This window comes from Camelus dromedarius, chromosome 11 (genome assembly GCF_036321535.1).
Source record: "Camelus dromedarius isolate mCamDro1 chromosome 11, mCamDro1.pat, whole genome shotgun sequence".
NCBI classification, from domain to species: domain Eukaryota; kingdom Metazoa; phylum Chordata; class Mammalia; order Artiodactyla; family Camelidae; genus Camelus; species Camelus dromedarius.
The window spans coordinates 18,545,090-18,567,054 of NC_087446.1; the positions used below are offsets into that span (position 1 = coordinate 18,545,090).

The 21,965-nt window shown below is 35.4% G+C and overlaps 1 protein-coding gene across 5 annotated transcripts in view; it reads left to right on the plus strand.

The window, feature by feature from the left end:
- NAV3 (neuron navigator 3) overlaps window positions 1-21,965 on the plus strand; it is a 730,605-nt gene that overhangs the window by 524,086 nt on the left and 184,554 nt on the right. For all 5 annotated transcript variants that reach the window (XM_064491553.1, XM_064491556.1, XM_031463093.2 and 2 more), the window contains 2 exons: window positions 1,196-1,268; window positions 3,732-3,912. In XM_064491553.1, coding sequence (XP_064347623.1) covers window positions 1,196-1,268; window positions 3,732-3,912 — 254 coding nt within the window. The remainder of the gene's footprint in view (window positions 1-1,195; window positions 1,269-3,731; window positions 3,913-21,965) is intronic.

Here is a 21,965-nt window from a genome sequence, read left to right on the forward strand (position 1 = left end):
GTGGTCATATTGTCTTCAGAGTCATCAACTGTATCATGTTTTCGGATGAAAAATTTCAGTAAAACTTATTTTGAAATGAGCCAGTATAATTTTTTTTTTCTCAAAGCAAATGTGTATACCATGGCTGCAATCATTTTTTAAGCAAAGAACATCTTATTGGACATTATTTAATTTTGCACAGAATTACATTTACAAAGGAACATAAATAGTTGTCCATTTTGTAAGGACAGATCCTGGAATCTATTTTTTTCTGTTTATTTTCTTTAAGAGACATTTCGACCTTACTGTGAAGCTCAGCTAGAGAGGACATTGGCAGAACTTTGTCTGTCCTGTGCGTAGCTTTTGATGAGAATTTAATAAGACAGAAAACAGTACCTTGCCAAGTATTAACTTTAAATCTGTTATTTACTTTAGAATTTCAAGATTTATGGAATACCAAAAAACCCAGGGAGATGACTCACAAAGAGCTGGAACTTTCTAGTTTCCTACAGTCTTTTAAAAAGTCTTAGATGTTTGACTTTGCTATATAATACCATGACTAATAGTGAGATCAACCCATGAATTAACATAAATTAGCCATTTGTTTTTTTTTGCTTCTCACCCTAAATGACAGTGGCATCACCCTTTTAAATTACAAAGGCGATACCTATATTTAATAAGAAGATTCTTCAATTGTTGAAATGAAAATACAGTTTTTAAAATAAAGAATTTCTATGATTTAGGATGAAGAAAGTGCTTCATTTCTTTCATGTGTATCAACTCTTTGTCCATCTTGCTTATCTTCTGGCATACTTACCAGATATTACTAGCTGAATCTCAATTACCTACATCCTTACATTCTATGACTCACACAAGCTAGAATCTCCTCCTGTGTCGTTGCTTTAGTTGAGAGTTATTTGTGAAGCACAAAATCTAGTTTTATGTTAAGTAGGTGGGTTGCTAACTGTAAGAATGCCGTTCTTGATCAGGCCTTTATGAATTGTTTGTAAGAACCAAACTGGACAATGCAGTCTTTATATTCATTCTGCAATTAGCCAAAATAATTCTAGTTAAACTCTGGTTAAAGATCTCTAGTATGAAATGAATGTAAAGTATTCATTCTTTCTTTATCTTTCTCCCTGGCTTCATTCTAGCTCATTTATTTATTTAAAGATAATCTTCTAAGTTACTTTTTTCACTGCTTTTCATGTTGCAGATTGAAAATGTTGATGTCTGCCTTAGCTTTCTAGCAGCCAGAGGAGTAAATGTTCAAGGTCTATCTGCTGAAGGTAAGAAAAAGCGTTAATTGTCACAAATGGCACTTGTAAAAGACTTTTTATTAATGCCAGAAATGTAAAGTTGGAGTACATGGCTCTAAGATATAATAAAGGATATCAGTAAAGCTTTCAGAATAATAGAATCATAGATGTAGTGGTTATTATTGTATGCTTTAATTATGTAGATATGGTCCATATTTTGCCAAAATTTTTCTTTACATTACTGAATATATGTCAGTGGGGCAGATTAAAAAAAATATGTTATTAACAGTAGGAAGTATTTTTAGAGTCTTGAGTAGATGGATGGGGAGATGATGCTGGATAATACAGGAACATAAATACAGGAAAAATAGTGTAATTAATGCTCAAATATTATTTTATCAATAACAATTCTATGATACAGTCAAGTTGGTAGTCCTAGTCTAAGTATTTGGTCATTTTAAGTAAGTCATTATGAGTTCTTAAGTAATTAGCACTAACTTTATTAATAGCATTTTATGCAATGGCCTTAAAATCCTTAAAGGTTTAAATGATCATCACTAACGTTGAAATATAGCAAAGTGGAAAAGACAACCGTATCTGTCATTCTTTTTTCTGAATCTCTTTTCCTTGCACATATATTTTTAGGAAAACTTTGGAAAATTTTCACGTAGTAGTATTCACAAAAAGAATTGCTAAAGTTATGAAATAACAAGTCCTTTGAGACCTGTATTAACAATAACTACTTTAATTAGAATATTAATTACATATATATATAAAATTCTATGAGATATTGTTAAACACTTCTGATGATTATGTTGGTTAATGTTTCTACTGAAATCAGTTTGTTCTGAAAAGCCTTTTTACCCACAGATAATAGAAATAGTAGACAATTCTAAGTCTTTAAACTTTTGCTGCCATTGGAAAAAGAAGAATTAGGTGGCTTCTGAAATATTATGGACATACGCAAGAATTATCTACTTTTCTTAATTTTTTTCTACTAAAATTTCCTGTTATTTTAAATGTATTTTATCCTTTATATGTATATGCCATGATGCTTAATGTTAAATTACATATTTAAAGGCCAAAAAGCTTAATTCAAACCTAACTGATAGTTCTGTTACTTGGAATAAAATATAATAAAATCCTCCAGGATAATACTTTGCTTTCTAAGTGGCTAAAAGTAGGTGAGAAATGTTACTCTTTGTTTGTTTTATGTCTCTTTTTCTCTTATGATGTATTTTATTAACATAAACCTATTTTTATTTGTCTAGTAAAATATACAGATGCTCAAAATGATTTTCTAAATTAATTAGACATACATAGTAATAAAACAATAAATTTAAAAAATTTAATAAGATCATTCAAGTATATAGGAGAAAATTAATGCTTTCTGACTGTAGCTTCATATTACTCAAGCCAACTCTTACATGTTATGGCAGCTGTGAGGAAGTTATAATAACTCAGCCTCATTTTATATGAATAATTCCAGTGTATAGTGTGTGTGACATTATAAACCATAAGAGGGCAGGACGTCTGAACAGTTTATTAATGTTTCTAAATTCCAAAAGGGAGACATAAAACCTTAACCTCACAGGAGGACGTATTTTATCGCCAACAGCAAGTTTTGTTTAAAATATGATGACAGTTTGTGTAGCCTTATTTCAAGCTGTACTTCCATCTCTTTTTCTGATGTAAAAATTATAACTTCAGGAAAAAAAGCTAGGCTCATGTTGTAGCCTACTTTGTGCACTGGACATTTTATTCAATATTAGAAAAACTTACAAGGGAGTTTATGTGTGAGAGCTAGGAATTCCACTGACATTTATTCAATTACGTTATCTACAGTTATAAGTAAGCTGATCTTTATTATTTGTTAATATGTAACATGAATTAAAAATAAAAGAGCTGGAGTATTCAAAATGGGTATCTATGATGTTGCCTGCTTTTGGGGTGATATATACATATATTTTTTCAAAATACATTGGTGTTTTAGAAGTCATTCTAACAGTTATAAATTCAGCTGCTATTTTGAGGTGCACCCATAGCTCCATCAGTATTTATAATGCACGGCAACCGGGATTGAAGTGGTTTCTTTCTCCAGCTCCCAGGCACCACTATGTTGGTGACAGCTGTGTGTATTTGTCAGGGAAGCAGAGTGCTAAATCAAACAATTAGCACAAGACAGAGAGCCCATCCATTTCCAGGAAGAAGCTAACTCTGGAAAAATTGTAGTTCAAGGTCAGCAAAGAGCATCACTTGAGTAAGCTTTGTTCTCTACCCCCTCCAGGCCTTCATACTCTCTCTGAAATTTCCAAGCTACTTAGAAATGTTAGCACAATTCAGAAAATCAGGCTTGCTTGAATCTGTGACCAAGAAAATCAAGTTGTATTTCTGTTTTTATAGATTTAGCCTAAGAGAATTGCTTCTAGAATTTTATTTGTTAAAAAAAATCATCTTATATGATACTGTTTTTATATTTTCCACTTGATACAGAAATAAGAAATGGAAACTTAAAAGCCATTCTAGGGCTGTTTTTCAGTTTGTCTCGCTACAAGCAGCAACAACACCATCAACAGCAGTATTACCAGTCCTTGGTGGAACTTCAGCAGGGCATCTCTCACGCCTCCCCTCAGGCAGAAGCCAGTCAGGCCAAAACCCAAGATATGCAGTCCAGGTAAGGAAGGGAAGCAGGGGAGGTGTTCAAAATTAATTTATTGAGATACAACCTGTTTTGAATAAATTGCTGTGAGTTTGGGAAACCTAATGATGTGGTTGTATCAGTGTGATGGGATTAGTCGATTGATGTTATAGACATTAAACCACTTTTCTTTTGCTTGAATGACCAACATTTATCACTTTTTGGGTGAAATATTTGTGTTTGTTTTCTGAAGGTGATTGTGGTTTGTATCAAAGTGTGCGGAATGTCTTTCCTGTAAGTAGTGTGGGACAGTCACCAATTATTCTTTAAAATGTGCCTGTTGAGTCCCAGTCTCCAGTTGTGTAGTTTTATTTTGTTGATGCATTTGATCAGTTAAATCATTAAATCTGTCAAAAATTTCAGATCTGTTAAACATAAGGATTTGAGTGTTTGGGAACATACTGTTTTTGATGTGAGTGCATGTGTGTGTGTGTACGCATGTGTGTATGTGTGTGGGTACGTATATACACACGTTATGTCTGTCTGACTTGAGTCTATGGGTACACATAGACACAACGGGGTAGGGTGCTAACAAACCATAACAACTTCCTTTACTCTTCCATGACTGCTTTTTCCCAATTTGGAATTGTATCAGTCATGATTCAACCAGAGAAGCAGAACCAGTCAGAAATACTGTTAACAGATTTTTTGTAAAGAATTGGTTCACGTGATCATGGAAACCGACTAGGCAAATCTGAAATCGTAAGGGCAGTCCAGCAGAAAGGACAAGCTGAGACTGTCAGCATGAGCTGAAACTGCTATAAACAGGTGGAATTTCTTCTCTCAAGGAGGCCACCGTCCTGCTCTTAAGACCATTCAAGGAGTGAATCAGGCCTACCATCCTAGTGATAAGCTAGGATCATGTCCCTTACTTAAAGTCAACTGCATGGACTTTAACCACATCCACCAAATACTTTGACAGGCACACCCACATTGGTGTTTGATGGAATGAGTGGAATTTAGTAAGCCCAGCCAAGCTGACACATCAAGAAATGATCACAGAATGAAATGAGCGGGTTTCATGCAAATTGCCCCTCTGTTTCTCATCAATGATTGGGATGTCAGATCAGCTCTATTGCATAAATAGCTAGGATTGTTTTTCTTCAGGAGGGAGAATGCCCAATAGGAAAACACTCTTTGTCATCTTCTAAAATATACACACCTATCAAACATTTGTAAATATTTAACTTTTTCCATCTCAGAAGCCAAGCCTAAAATCTAGTAATGCCGTTTACCTTGAGTTTGTTTTTGGTGATTAGTATTGACTCAAAAAGTTAAAACAGAATTCCAAAATACATTCACAAACCACTTCCCACTTCTTGTCAAATATTCAACAATTCAGAAATCCCCATCTCTTTCATCCGTCAGCCTCACATCATATTAAGCAACATTTCTGTCTCTGTACAGCCATGTAGACACTATTTCCTTTGGCAAATTTTACTCATTAGTGAATTATTAAATCAACAAGGAAAAATTATAGTTTTGCCAAAAAATATGGAATGTCTACAAATGCCATGGGGTGATAAGGGATATTTCTTATTACTCAGTAAAGCAGATGTGCTTCTGTGCTTCAAGCTTGTCTGACTTCTTGTGATGCCAAGTGAAATTGTGCAGGAATCTAAGTGAAAGACAGCATTCTCTATGGTGTAAGTTCTTTGGATTTCTGTGAGAATAGAGAAGCAGATAAAAAGGAAAGATCTTTTAAATTTTTTATTATTAATTTTGAGGGGGGGTGGTTAGTAGAAAAAGATCTAGATTTTGAGAACTGCCAAAAATTATATTTCCTAGAGTTTGGTTTAAGCCATTTGAATGAGCAAGAAGCAGGAATAGTAGCTGGAAAAATACTGGAAATAAAGTGGTATTGTACAAAGGATGTTGACTCTGGAATTGAAATGAGATCTCATTTGTCATTGCTTTACTTCACTCTGTTTCTGTATCTACCATGTTGAATTTCTTGCCCATAATTTCTCAGTGGTTATGACCCTTTCGGGGAGATATTTTTCTATTCTTGTTGGATATGCATGGACATTATGAAATGGTATTATATTTTAAAATATTGAGCTATATTTAATAGGCATGGTCATTTTACACCATCTTGGGGAGAGCTATCTAATTTTTCTCAGTGAAGGGTTATGAAAAGCATTATTTTTACCAGTGTCCTTTAATTCTGAGACAGATTCTTTAAATATTTGTTTTGATAAATTGGATTTAATTATTTTTTGGATTGATAATTTAATAAGTGCAGAATACTTACTGTACTAAATGTAGTGCTTAGGACCCTGTTAAGTAGGAGCTCAAAGTCTTCATTTTTACAGAATTTATTATATGTTTTGGAGAATATTGTATTTCAGACAGTGATAGTTATTTCCGTGTGTATAGATTTGATATAGTTAAATAGTCTATGAATTATAATTTATGTGAACATAAATATAACAATATATCTAAACATTTTTCAAAAGCCCATATTGATAGTATAGATGGAAAAGGAATACATGTCTATACAATAGAACCAAGATAATTAAGATAGAAAAAAATCCCGATGACACATTTATCTTCATTTGCTTGAGGTGTGAGTCATAAATCATGATTTATGAAGTCTTTCTATTGATTACAAAGCTTTTCCCAAGTAAATAGCGTAAATGACCGGTTGCTCTATTATATTAGGTATTTAACCAGAAGATGTCCTTGTATTTCTCTCTGTAGACCTAAAAAAAAAAAAAAAATCATAGTTTGCATTGTTTCATGACAGGGCTTTGGTTTGTTCTCTTTGTTTATTTAAAATAAGTTCGCATACCTGCCTCTATTTCCACAATATTTATTTTAGTCATCAAGAATTGCTGTTTTGGTTTTCCTTTTTTGAGAATAACCCCAAATGTTTTCAATCAATTTGAACACCTTTCATTCAGGCAGACATTTTGATCTAAAGGTTGACAAGTAAAATACACAGGAGAAAAAATTAAATGTGGAGCAAGAGAAATAGAGTATGGGTAACAAATTCTCCTGGCCTCCCAGCTCTTTCTCCAGTCTTGAGTGTGTGGTGTGTGTTTGTGGGTGTGTGGATGTGCGCACATATATGTGAGCATGCCAGCCCCTGTGTGTCCTGTGTGCATGTGTGTGCATGTCTTGTGTGAATATTGAAGATCTAGTTGTTAAGAGCACACCTCTAGAATCAGACTAGCTGCCCTTAGATTCCATTTTCACCACTTCTTACCTGTGTGGTCTCAGGCAACTTACTTAACCTCTCTGTGCTTCGGGTTCTCATTTGCTAAAAGGGGATTAAAAACGGCACGGATCTCATATGATTGCTTTGAGGATTCAGTGGATCAGTACGTACAGAACACTTTGAACATACTTGCACAGGTCATTCTTTTGCACAAAGACCTGCAATGGTGTCAAATAGTCTGGGCTTGCTCCCCATCTAAGGAAATGTGCTGTAGCTGATTCCTTTGCGTGGAGTGCTCTTGCTCTGACAACCCCTTGGCTAAACTTTCACCTCCTTCAAGTCAGCTGCTCCAGTGTAGCCTTCACACTGATGCTTTCCTTGACTACTCTTTCAACACTGCAGGCTGTCCGTCTCCACTCCCCACTATTGTTACTGAACTTTTCCTTCTTTTCTGTAGCTCCAATCAGTCTCTAACGTGCAATTTACTTATTTACTACATTCACTGTTTATTATTGTCACCCGCTCCAAATGGAAGCGCAGTGAGGACAGCAGTTTTGTTTTTGTTTTTGTTTTTTTAACATTTTAATCCCTTTTTGAATTTCAAGGGATTAGCACAGAACCTTAAGGCATAGTAGGTTCTCAGTAATTATTTCTGAAATGAGTTAAGGTCAGAATGAGTGAATCTGCATTATAGCTTCTTCTCATTTTAAGTAGAAAGACTTTCTAACATTTGCAGTTCAATTGTAAGTCATTTAAAACGAAAATTGTATATATTTACAAAACTAGAATAGTAAAGATAAATATGTTCTTGATGTTTGGGTGGTCATGATATTGAACTAGAGTTAGTTTCAGAATGGTATGTCGTGGGACCATCAGACATTATCCAGGTGCATGGAACTATTATTAACTTCCATCCTAATGGATCCCTGACTAAAGCCCTGTTCAGTCTTTAATCTGTTTGTTAGAAATATTATGTTCCCTTTATTTTCTGGCTGTCATTCATTCATTCACTGCTATCAGTGTTACTACCGCTACACAGTACCACTCCTTCCCTAGCATGCAACTTCTGTACTGTGAGATAAGAAAACTAATTACCAAGGTCATTAGTATTTTGGCTCCACAGAAAGTAAGTAGGTAACGTGCGTGAAGTGCTTGGGCTATGAAATATCACTGATAGCTTAAAGTAATATATTTTTATAACTGCTTTCTTCTCTGTCATGTTTGTTTAGACAACCAAGTTAGTTATCTGATCTGGTATGAAGAAATGATGCCTCTAATTTGCAGCTAGTACAAAGTTTAAAAAATGTAATTACAGGCTGGTAAAAAATATGACCACGACTAATCTGACACAAACGTATTGTCTTTAAGATGTCCGAATCACTAATTTGTTTTGTTAATAAATAATATTAATATAATCATACTTATCAGTGTAAACTGATGTTAAAATACTGTTGAAAGACACGTGTTCTGAATTTATCCTGGGATGACGTGGTTGGTATAAGTTTAGTTGATGATATGTGAGGGCAGCCTTTTTCCTTGACTGCTGATCTCTTTTCTCATTTGACTTGAATAATCCACCTGTAGTCCTATGATTTTCAAACTCGGGAAACTTACTTCCACCAGTTAGTATGTCATAGGTGTTCAGGATATTTCTGCTGACCATACTCTTTCATATGTTGTGCTTTGACAGAGTTCTAGTTGACATGAAAGGTAACAGAAAGTTCCGTTTCACCAAAACCATACTCAGTGCCTGGCACATGAGTCCAGCCAACAATGAGCAGAGTTCATCTTATGAATGTCTAATTTCCCCGAGACAATCTAGAAAAACATTATAGTGAAAGAAAATTATAAAGGGAAAATTTATTTTTCTTATGTTCTGGTCTGATTATACATTAGGTGTTAGGTTAATAGTACACATAAAAGATACTGTTTTTTATTTGCTAAAAGCTTAAAAAAGGGAGGTGATTTTCCCTAAAATATGGGCCTCTTAGCTTAATTGTTGTCTACATTATTAAATGATTTCTCATCCTGTTATTAAATAGTTGGTGAATTGTACCAACCCCGAAAGAGTGATTATTTCACCACATGTACCAATATTTTATTTTTATATTATAGAGAATTAAATCAGGAAAAAAAAAGAAAAATATGACTGTGAAAGAGTAGGTAACAAATTACATAGGTAGGTGAGTGTTGAAGACAGTGCTAATAAGTCTTTTTAACTAAAATAAGAGCTATTTTGGGAACTTGGGAAATTATGATCTCCGCAGAGGATCATTTACCCTCTGCTTTTCATTTTGTAGGAGAAAGTCAAGAATGTGTCTACTTGCTGTTTAGATGAACTTGCTCCTTCCTATAGGACTCATAAGTCAGACTGCAGAATCTCTGGGCACGTGTTCTTTGAGTGACTTGCCTATTCCCTTTGCAGCCCCTTCCCAAGGTTCCCGTGACCCCTGCCACACACATTGCTCTTGGAACCCCCTTCCCACAGAGGACACTTGCCTTCCTCTTTTCCAGGAAACATCATTTCCTTCTGGGAGATTCGTTCTGAAACTGGGACAGTTTACAGCTTTTCAGCCTGGAGTTATAAATCTTGAAAAGTATATAAGGAAGTTTAATTTAAGATGACAGGAAGACTCTGGTGATTTAAGCCCACATGAACCTGGCTTCAATTAGTTGCTTAACTCAGCTCTGTGTTGTGGCCTATAGTGTGGTCTTCAAAAAAGACAGTGAATCAATTAAACTTTAAAGGAAATGAAACAAAGGACATTTATGAATCTTCTTTTTCATAGCAGGATTTGTTTATTCCTAGAGAGAAATAATTGAAGGGAAAGAAATTATTCTTTACATGACTGATTTAGGAAACCAAGAGAGGGTGTAATATTGTATGTATACACACACACACACACACACACACACACACTCACTCACTCACTCACTCACTCACTCACTCTCACACACTTTGCTTATGTTCTATGCTTTTATTCCACTCTTTGAAACATCCACTCATAGTTATGTTGTTAGAGATGAAGCAGCATCTATACAGTTTTGGTTATTTTAGTCAGGCAGACATGGGTTTCATTTCTGGGTACCAATGCCCAGTAGTGTGGCATTAGGCAAGTGATTTTGACCTGCTCAGGTACCAGTGTTCTTACCTCTAATATTGGAATATTGGAATGGTGGTAACTTTCTCAAAAGGGTGTTGAGAAGATCCCATGAAATAATTTATGTTTCAAATGCCTCCTTAGCACAATACTTAGCATAAAATAAACACTCAAACCAGCCACTTACATCTTCCTTCCTCCCACTTTAAGGTCATACCACATGTACGATAAAATGTATTGACCTACATCAGAAACCTCAAGTCACCTGCATCACTATTTCTTCCATGCTCAAGTCTCTCCATTGTGCTTCTAACTCTTATTAAATACATAAAAGTAATTCAAAGCAGTATCTTCATTATTTAAAAAGAACAGCCCAATGCTCAGACCTTCCCAAGCCTGGTCTAACTACACAGAAGTAACCCCATTAATGATTTTAGGTATTTTCTTTAGTAGTTATTCCCATATAGCTTAATGAATTGCTACTACCACTAACTTTTTTTTTTAATTCCTTTTTTTGAGGGGGAGGTATTAAGGTTTGTTTATTTATTTATTCATTTATATTTAGAGGAAGTACTGGGGATTGACCCCAGGACCTCGTGCATACTAAGCATGCACTCTACCACTTGACCTATACCCTCTCCACCACCACTAACTTTTATTCATTAATTTGGTCATTACCTTTCGGTTTATGCCCTCCCCCCAGCCCCCATTAATATACTACACAGGTGTAATTAAGCACTTAGTTTGTCCCAGGCACTCTTCTGAACATTGGAGATATAGCAGAGGGCAAAAGCGATGAAAGAATCCTTGGCCTTTTCAAGCTTACATTCTAGTGATAGACAAAACAGTTAAAAAATTAAATATAGACCAGTAGTTGGGCCAGCTGTTGGTAAAGAAGCATAAATCAGAAAATGGGAAATAAGATGTGTAGGAGCTATAGTTCTACAAACTTCAACAGGCCTTTGAGGAAGTTCTCACTGAGATGATTTTGTGCAAAGAGGTGATAGACCTAGCCGTGTGGTTATCCTGTAGTAGTTTCAGGTTACAGAATGACAGTGGTGAAGACCTTAAGTTAGGAGTCTGGTTTATTTCAAGGGAGGGAATTTCAAGGGTGAGATCAGAGGGAAGGAGGTAGAAAAAGAGTAGAAAATATTTCAGAGAAAGAGCAGGTGGACGCTAGTATGACTCTGTTACCATTGTAAGGGCTTTGGATTTTATTCCAGGAAAGACTGGAAACTACAAAATACCATAGGAGAAAAATAAACAGGTATAAAAATCAAAAGGTCTCTCTACCTTCTCTGTTGAGAATAGATGGTGGTGAGAAAAAGGTACAAGCAAGGAGTCATGTAGAAAAGCTTGGGCCACCATAGTGAAAGTGGAGAGAGGAGAATCAATTTCAAATATATTTTGAAGGCAGTGTCAATAGAATTAGCTGACAGATTTGCAGTGGGATTGGAAAACAGACAGAAGACTTTTTTGGGAAGATGGTGTTTCCATCTACTGAAATGGAAACAAATGTGGGAAAGCAGGTTTGGTATGGAGAAGATCAGATACTCACTTATGACATTTCAATTTTGAAATGTCTACTAAGTGTATCTAAGTGGAGAAATTAAGGAGGCAAGTGGAAATGCAAGACTGCAGTTTAAGGGACAGGCGTAGACTATAGACAAAGATTCTGGTGATATAAGCATATAGAAATTATAAAAACTGTAAGACTATATATGATAGTATCATCAAAATCTGTGTATAGATGAAGAGAAGAGGGCTGAGTACTGGGGTCATGAGTCCACCAATATTTAGAGATCCAGGTGATATTAAGACCTGGTAGAGAAGATTAAAAAGAGACAGCCTGTGAAGTAGGAAGGAAACCAGAACCTGTTTTCTTAGAAGGCAAGTGAAGGAAGTGTTGCAATGAGTAGGGAGGGATCAGTAGTAATAATTCACGTGGAGTCCCGACTGTGTTTTTTATTCACATATTCATTCTTTCAACCCACACAACCACCCTGGGACCTATGTACTATTACTAACCCTACTTTTCAGGTAGAGAAACTGAAAATGGAAAGGCCAGTTAAATTGCATAAACTTTTATGGTGACTAATCTATAAGTTGAATTTAGGTGATCTGGCTACAGGGTTTGTGTTTCTAACCATTACCTACCTACCTGTAGGGCCTCAGCTGCATCAAATGTTGTGCATAAGCAGAATGAGTCCCGAGATACAGCCCATGGGTTCTGCCCTGGAGACTTCGATGAGAGCTTTTCCAGTAGAGTAGTTGCTGTGATACCTTGATTGGAATCTGTTCAATGGAAAACAGGAGGAAGGAATCAGAGATAGTAGACACAGATCAATAGTGAATACAGGTCTTTATAGGAGTGATACTAACATAGTTAAATCCCACTCATTTTAGTTCTTTCATTGGTTATCTTTGTAACTTTAAATAAATAATGAAATAACATCTCTAGTTCTTTTTCCATCAACTGTGGAATATCTTTCGGCATTCTCTTTTGTAAAACATGAACATTAGCCCTTCTGTTCAGTTCTCCCCCACCCACTAACAATTCCCAACCTCTGTCATTTGCACTTTGATTTTTTTTAAAGTAAAATTCATACAATTTACATTCTATTGTGTACACATGATTCTTCCATGTGTCTTAGTATAGATCGAGTCCAAAAGTTTTAAAACCAGTGCAGTACTTATATAATGGCTATTATAAACATGGATCAAGACATGCTCTGATTCTTTCTTATATAAACCCTTCCTTGAATGCCTATTGAAAGTTGGTATTTGTTTGCATGTAAGCATAAGTGATAGATAACAGGCCAGACTATCATCTAAAAGACCACAAATAACAAATGTAAGTGAGAAAGTAGAGAAAGGGAGCCCTTGTATTGTCCACTGTTGGTGGGAATGTAAATTAGTGCCACCACTATGGAAAACATTGTGGAGGTTTCCCAAAAACTAAAAATAGCACTACTGTATGACCCAGCAATTCCACTCTTGGGTATATATCTGAAAAAAACAAGAATACTAATTCAAAATGATACATGCACCCCAGTGTTCATAGAGCATTTTTAAAATAATTGCCACAATATGGAAACAACCTAAGTGTCCATCAACAGATGAGTGGATAAAGAAGATAAAATACTACTTACCCATAAAAAAGAATGAAATTTTGCCATTTGTAGCAACATGGATGGACTTGGAGGGCATTATGCTAAGTGAAATAAGTCAGGCAGAGAAAGGCAAATACTGTGTAATACCATTTATACATGGAATCTAAAAAATAAAACAAACTAGTGAATATAACAACAGCAACAAAAAAAGAAACAGACTCACAGATGTAGTGGACAAACTAGTGGTTACCAGTGGAGAGAGGAGAGAAGGAAGCAGAAATATAAGGGTAGGGGAGTAAGAGGTCTGAGCTACCATGTATAAAATAAATAAGCTACAAGGATATGTTGTACAACACAGGGAGTGTAGTCAATATTTTATAATAACTATAAATGGAAAATAACCTTTAAAGATATGAATCACTATGTTGTATACCTGAAACTTATATAATATTCTATATGAACTACACTTCAATTGAAAAAAAAAAAAAAAAAAGAGCCTGAGCTCATTTAATGCTGCTTTAGAGGAATATCAGTCCAGGTAAACTGAGGGACCCCTCTGCCAGAATCATTTCTCTGGAATTATTCAGTTATTATTGTTAAAATTGCTTCTTGTCTGTTTGGATGGCTAATTAATTGATTTGTTTATGACTGGCCATAGAGTAGTCATCAGTAGTAATTGACATGGAGATTTGATTAATTTCCCTCTTTTTGTATCCCCTTCATTTTATCTGCAGTTTCCTAATTCCCTTAGTCTTGTAGGTGGGATCCCCTCTTCCTGTGTATAGCAGTATGAGGCTTCCCTTGCTATGTGCAGAGCAATAGCTCCATATACTTCCAGTTTTCCAAAATCTGTTGAAGTTGCCTGTTCATTGATGGTCGCTTTTCTCTATCAGATTATCCTTTGATGTTGTGAATTTAAGCCTTAGTTATTCCTTTATCAACATGCTAATGGCATCACATTCATTGCAGAATCATTCTTCATTCTGATAACTTTATTTTTTCTTTAACAAAATAAGAATCAATTAACTGAGCTTAATTTCTCCAGACAGAAACTGACAACATTGTAATTATACTCTATCTTTGGAAGGGAGTTGTGAGAATATAATATATATTTTGAAGTATTAGACTGATTCTTAGTTGACAGAATGTGAGACTCGTGCTCTCTGACATAAATGTCTAGGTAAAAGCAATGGTGAGCCAATGTTTCATAATTTGGTCTTTTAAGTACCAAATACGTGACTCATGTATCAGAGAGCAGTGACTCAGAGTAACTGATTCGTGATTTATTGCTCTAACATTTTACTTGAGGACATTTTGATACCTTGTTTATATATTTTATGAACATTGTCTCCGAAGCACTAGAAATTATTTGGTTCTATATTATTTTTAGTATTTATGGGGCACTCTCTTGTCAAACAGAGCGCTGATAATGTAAGCTTGATTATATCTGCAATTTGATACCATATGAAATTATTATATATTACTGTTTTCCACTAAAAACTCTTTCACAAAGATTCAAGTTGTTGACTTACAATAGAAAATGCAACTGTTATAAAAACCCTAATTATCATGTCAATATGACTTGAATATTTTCCTGTTGTCAGATCTGCATGGAAAACCAAATCATCAGGAAATGACAGGGTGAGCATAGAACTGGATTTCGGGGACTTGCACGTTTTTGCAGCTGAGTTAGTCTTGATGGTTACATTTGCTTTGCAGTAAATTGAGAGTAACCCAATTATAAGGAACTGTCTAAAATAGACTTTCTCATTGATCTTCTAGACATTCATTTATATGATGATTGTGTAAGTATAGTAATGAAAGGTCATTTTCATGAACATGTGTATGAAGAAATAGCTTGTTAACATAGTCTGTGTTTTCTACAATACTTTTTACATCTTCAGAAGTATTAAATGACCCAGATTCTTCACTAATCAGGGTAGTCTTGTCCAAAGTGTGTTGAAATTTTCAGTTTAGAAAATAGTTTTGTCTACCAGTATTCTGGGTCCAATTTTTTTTAAGGTGGTTTCATTAAAACAAACTTCTGGAATGAAGCACTGGATGCATTGCAGTGTAATTTGAACCCAAAATGAAAGTCATAAATGGAAAAGCTCCACCACACAGCATAGTGTTTGACCTACATGTAAGTAAAAGCAGGGTGGAAGATCTAATTTACGGTAACACTGGGGGAGAAATACAAGCCTGGTTTCCTGAGTTCTCCTTTATCTTGAAGTCCTGCATTCCTAAGAGACTTTGATGCAGTAATATCTTACCCAGGCATCTCCCTCCTCAGTTACTGTTTTGAGAGCCCACAAAAGCAGACCATGGAGGTGGCCTCATTAACTGTCAGTTGAAATTTAAGATAAGACTGAGGTTACAATATATTTACATACCACATTTCACTAATGGGATAAGTTATCACAGTAACCTGTCTCACATGTAATCAGGGTGATATTTCAGCCACCCAGCTACTAAGAAGAAACACATGTGGGTGAAGACTGAGTTTCTGACTCATTTATGGATTTGGCAATAACTGTTTTTAGTGAAGTCTCTGCAAAATTGAAGGATAGGGACAAAATATTTTTCTCACATACCCTGATATAAGTATAGTTGTTACAAAATGTCTTAAATATTTTTGAAGGAATGTATATGATTTTGAAGTACACAAGATATTTTGCAGAAGTGGCTGGACACTCTTCTTTTTTAGAGCTAGTAACTTGGCAGTTATCATTTTATAACATTGCCTAAGGATCCTACAGAAGGGAAACGATGTATACTAAAGGAAGAATTTGGTTTAGGGAATTTTTTTCTTTAAATCTTAGTTGTGAAGATATAATTTTATTTCTATCCTTAGCTATCATAGAATATATAAATAAATATATTTCCGTCTATCTCAGTCTTAAGAATGTTAGTCAATGTGCTTTACTGTCTTCAATGTTTGTTATTTAGTGCGAAAATCCTTAGTTAAGACTTCCTTCCAATGTATTTAATTATAATACATCTTGGGCAATTTATTCCTAGTTTTCTCTCAAGCCACTTTACTTTGAAAGGAGATAATTCCTGCCTTCTTAACATGATACCATCTTATAAAAGTAAAATTGGGAGGTAAAAATTTTCCACTAAAACTTATGCCCGAGAAATTTCTTATCTCATATTCTGTAATTTGTTTCTTTGTATCCCTCCTTGGTTCCTTGGAAATAGTGTTTATGGAACAAATGTGATGTTATGATTAAGCATTTTTTTCTCTTTCTTTGGGAATTGGGAGAACTAAATGTCTGGCTGTTGAAGGATTATTTGTAGGGATCTCCACTCATATTTGTGTGATTCCAAGACTGGAGGGAGGAAACATGGTTGATTCTAAAACAATTTCTGCAAAATAATTGTAATATAGATGAGGAGCTATAAAACCTACGTAATATGAAAAATTGCTCTGAAAAACAGTTCATTCAATTATATCTATATTAAGTACAATCATTTAAAAAGTTACTGTTTTGTGCCTTATTTTTATGTTTTAATGAACCAGTCACTCTTCAGCTGGGCATAGTTGATGAACACCATACAGCTTAATGAAAACCAGTATTGTTCTAATGATCTTTCATATATTACCTTGGAGTACAGTGTTCTTTTTCATTGATGATTTGAAAGATCAGATGTGACCTTTCAACAAAGAAAGATTCAGCCTCCACTATGTACGAAGAGTTATACTAGACGTGCAGCATAATATGATGATGCTTTAACCTTTCAAATTGTTCGTCACCTAATAGAAGACCTAGACATTTAAACAGGTGATTCAATAAAGGATGCTGACTCAGCTAGCAGAGTGCAAGAACCCATTCAAGTGAAACATGAAACGTGAAAATGCCATTTCACGTTCAGGAAGCTGCCACGATTTGGTCAAGGAGAAAGTGAAAGTAGAAGTGTGTTAGATTTCAGTTTAATAATTCACAGAAAATAAATAATGGAATGAAGTGCACTTTTTGCACACTTGCCTAATATTTTTGTGTTCCTCCTTCCAAGCTTGAAGTCAGTTCAGTTTCCATTAAATATCTAATTATACTTCTCAGGAAGGGTTTTGTATTAGCAGACGTGGTTTTAAGGGTTATACTTCTCACAGTGAAATGGTCATCCCTTCATGTTTAAACCTAATTTGCCCAAATTAAATCTTTCTAGCACAATGCCAAAACATGTTGGTGGCCAATAGAAGCCTTTGTAATGGGTTTTTAATTGGTTGATTACATCAAGGGAATATATGCTTATTAGAATAACTGGAACCCAAAACTAAATCAAATTTCTTATTAGAATAACTGGAACCCAAAACTAAATCAAATTTCTCAATATCTATGTCTCTTTGCCACTTTAAAATCCTTAAATCCTCACACACATTGAGTGTGACGTCAATGTCTTATTTATTCATTTATTCAACATCCAAAAGTACTGTACATTTTAGAAGAGAACTGTTATAATAAGATCATTAAGTGATCTTTATCTCTACTGTGAAGGGGGATTACTCACCTGTGAGTAACCATCGTCCTAGTGTTTCCTGTTACTTCATTCACCTTGTGACTAGTGACATCACTTATAAGTAGAGTGTTGATTTTTTTTCTCCTTGTAAACTGTACCAGGGCTGTTACATCTCTTTTTTCTGCATCTCTACTCTTATGTAACCATCCTGTACAGCTCAAGCCAGAGGTCCAGGAGCCATCTTGGATTTTTCCCTTTAATTCCAATGTCCATAATTATAACTTCTCTCATTAATCATGTACTCTTATTTCCTGTGCCTCTGCCTCCATTCAGGCCCTCATCAGATCTTTCCTGAATTAGAGCAGTGAGTTCCTACATGGTCTCCTGGTTCCAGGCTTGCTAAATATCCCAACTTCCTTCATCCTCTAATTCCTCGTTTACATGTCTCAGGAAAAGGGTGTCATTAACCTGAGAATTTCCCATTTATTTTGCAATTTAAACCTCTTGATATTTTCCGCTGCCATCGGAACAAAGGTTCAGTCTCTTAGCAAGTCGCTGTGGCTTTCCAGGTTCTTACCTGGGCCAATAGTAGACGTTGAAAGAATATTTTCATTATCATAGGAATTAAACACCAGTTAAGACAATTGAAATATTAACTGTCTCGACTGAGATTTTTGCCTGATAGTAGCCAATGGAGATAAAGAATGATAGAAGTGTGAGGCTTGGATACTAAGTTTTGGTGATTTTTAACAATACACATGTCCTTTATATCCGGGTCCAACGTGATGTTTCAAGATGAAAGCTAAGGGACAAGATTATGCAATTTTTACTTCTGCATGGAGGTTCACTGCTAGGATAACTGCAGAAGAAACAGAACCTTCTATAAGAATCCGACCCTGAACCACTTAAAATCTTCTTAACAATGCATTGAATGAGAGCATAAGGAAGAGATGCAAGCAAGTTTTTATTTTCATTCTAAGTCTTTTGATTAATAAGCGTTGCTGGAATCCTGGCCGAGGTTCTGAGGCTGCCACAGGGCTCAGCAGAAAAGTGTGTTTGCTTGATTAGTCAGTCATGTGTGCAATGAGCAGAGTGGCAACTTATAAATAATGTGCCGTCTTTGCCAGCTCTTCCTAAAATGTGGCTTAAACATTTAAAAGGTAATGTTTACTTTGAAGATTTTTGAGGAGAGCTGCTTGGTTACTAAAAGTATCTTACTATTTAAAATTTGTTTCACTGCCTATTTCAGATTTCTCCATAAAGTGACCTATTGAATGAAATTATTTCATATTCTCTGAGTGCTGAAGAGTATCTGTTCAAAGTAAACTTATTTGAGACTAGAAGAGATGATACTCTGAAGGCAATAAAAAGTTATTATAATGTTATTATAATATATAATTATAATGTATATTCACAAATCCAAAGGATAATGAATTAATCACAAAAGAAGCATTAGAATACTGCAAGTTGTAATTTGCAAGAAAATGATATGGTTTACAAGAACCCAGTACAGCTTATAGAATCCAACAGATGAAAGTTCAAGTTTCGGTACTGTTATTTATAAGATGTGTAACTTGTACAAATGAGTGAATGTTTAAAGCCTTCAGTTTCATATTTTTCAGTCAGCAATAGAGTATTACCTCTGCAGGCCCATTGTGAGGAATAAATGAGAAAATAAACATAAACTGTCTGTCACTTAATAAGGACACAATGAAGATGTGTCATTTCGTTCCCTCCTTTAGTATACTTCTGATGATTCCATTCTTCAAACAACTTCCCTTGGTTAAAAGATGGTAATTAACATACCCTTGTTATGTAAGTAATAGTACCCAGTAAATAGCAGACAGTTATTTTGTGTTGAACCCCGTGACAGGACCTGAGAATGCAAAAACGAATGTACTGTAATTCCTGTCCTGGCAAACAATGCGGTCTGTTGAGGAGAAAGGCATTTACCCTGATAAATTCCCATATGAACCTAATGCTTAGACAGGAATAAAGACCTGGGACAAAACTCACTCTGGAAGGCTTGGGGAATGCCTCAACAAGGAGGTGACATTTAAGCAGGATTTTGAAATAGAAGTAAGATTTCACAGTGCAGGGGGAAGAGAAGCAATGGTGTTTCAGATGAAGGAAACCATTAGAAAAGCTGTGGACCTATGGGAATAAAGGTCCCAGGCAACGGGCAGAGGTGTGGTGGCAGTGCAGAACATGGGGTGGAGGATGTGTGTAGGAAATGAAGCTGTAGAGAGTCTGAGACGACACCCAGAAGCCCTCTGTGTGCCAGATCACAGAGCTTGGACTTTATCCTGCAGACAATGGCGAGTCAACAGCCATTTCAAAGAAAGAGATTGATATCCATTCTTTCTGGGGAAAGTTCATTCTGTTGACCGGGAGAAGAGTGATGAGATTTGACTGAAAGTAAAAATGGACTGATAACAAAGAGACTAGTGGAGAGGCATTGTTAGAGTCCTTCAGAGAAATGACACAGAAGTAAAAGAGGAGTGGGTCATCCTCAAGACAACTTTTTGTTTAAAGGGAAGAAAATGTTGGTGACACGATGTTTAAATAGCAAAGTCAAAGAGAGGGGATGATTTTTTTTAAACATTTTTTTATTGTTATAGTCATTTTACAATGTTGTGTCAAGTTCCAGTGTAGAGCACAATTTTTCAGTTATACGTGCACATACATATTTTCATTGTCACACTTTTTTCACTGTGAGCTACCACAAGATCTTGTATATATTTCCCTGTGCTTTACAGTATAATCTTGTTTACCTATTCTACATATGTCTGTCAGTATGTACAAATTTTGAACTCCCAGTCTATCCCTTCCCACCCCTCTCCCCCTTGGCAACCACAAGTTTGTATTCTATGTCTGAGTCTGTTTCTGATTTGTATTTATGTTGTGGTTTTTTCTTTGTTTTGTTTTGTTTTGTTAATTTCACATATGAGCAATCTCATATGGCATTTTTCTTTCTCTTTCTGGCTGCACTTGAAATGAGATTCTCCAGGGACATCCATGTTGCTGCAAATGGCATTATGTTGTCATTTTTATGGCTGAATAGTATTCCATTGTATAAATATACCACATCTTCTTTATCCAGTCATCTGTTGATGGACATTTAGGCTGTTTCCATGTCTTGGCTATTGTAAATAGTGCTGATATGAGCATTGGGGTGCAGGTGTCATTTTAAAGTGGGGTCCCTTCTGGATATATGCCCAGGAGCAGAATTCCTGAGTCTTATGGTAAATCTGTACCTAGTCTTTCGAGGAATCACCATACTGTTTTCCACAGTGGCTGCACCAAACTGCATTCCCACCAGCAGTGTTGGAGTGTTCCCTTTTCTCCACAGCCTCTCCAGCATTTACCATTTGTGGACTTTTGAATGATGGCCATTCTGACTGGTGTAGTTTTGATTTGCATTTCTCTGGTAATTAGTGATGCTGAGCATTTTTTCATGTGCCTATTGATAATTTGTATGTCTTCCTTGGAGAATTGCTTATTTAGGTCTTCTGCCCATTTTTGGATTGGGTTGTTTGTTTTTTTCTTATTAAGTCATATGAGCTGCTTATATATTCTGGAGATCAAGCCTTTGTCGGTTTCATCTTTTGCAAAAATTTTCTCCCATTCTGTAGGTTGTCATTTTGTTTTATTTATGGTTTCCTTTACTGTGCAGAAGCTTGTAAGTTTAATTAGGTCCCATTTCTTTATTCTTGCTTTTATTTCTATTGCTTGGATAGACTGCCCTAGGAGAACATTTTTGAGATGTACATGAGATAATGTTTTGCCTTTATTTTCTTCTAGGAGGTTTATTGTATCTTGTGTTATGTTTAAGTCTTTGATCCATTTTGAGTTGATTTTTGTGTATGGTGTAAGGGAGTGTTCTAGCTTCATTGATTTACATTCTGTTGTCCAGCTTTCCCAACACCATTTGCTGAAGAGACTGTCTTTATTCCATTGTATATTCTTGCCTCCTTTGTCGAAGATTAGTTGACCAAAAGTTTGTGGGTTCATTTCTGGGCTCTCTATTCTGTTTCATCAGTCCATATGTCTGTTTTTGTACCAATACCATGCTGTCTTGATCACTTGTAGCTATATAGTATTGTCTGAAGTCTGGGAGAGTTATTGAGAGAGGGGATGATTGAAAGAAGAAGAATGAGTTAAGGCTTGAACATTTTGGGGATATCTGGG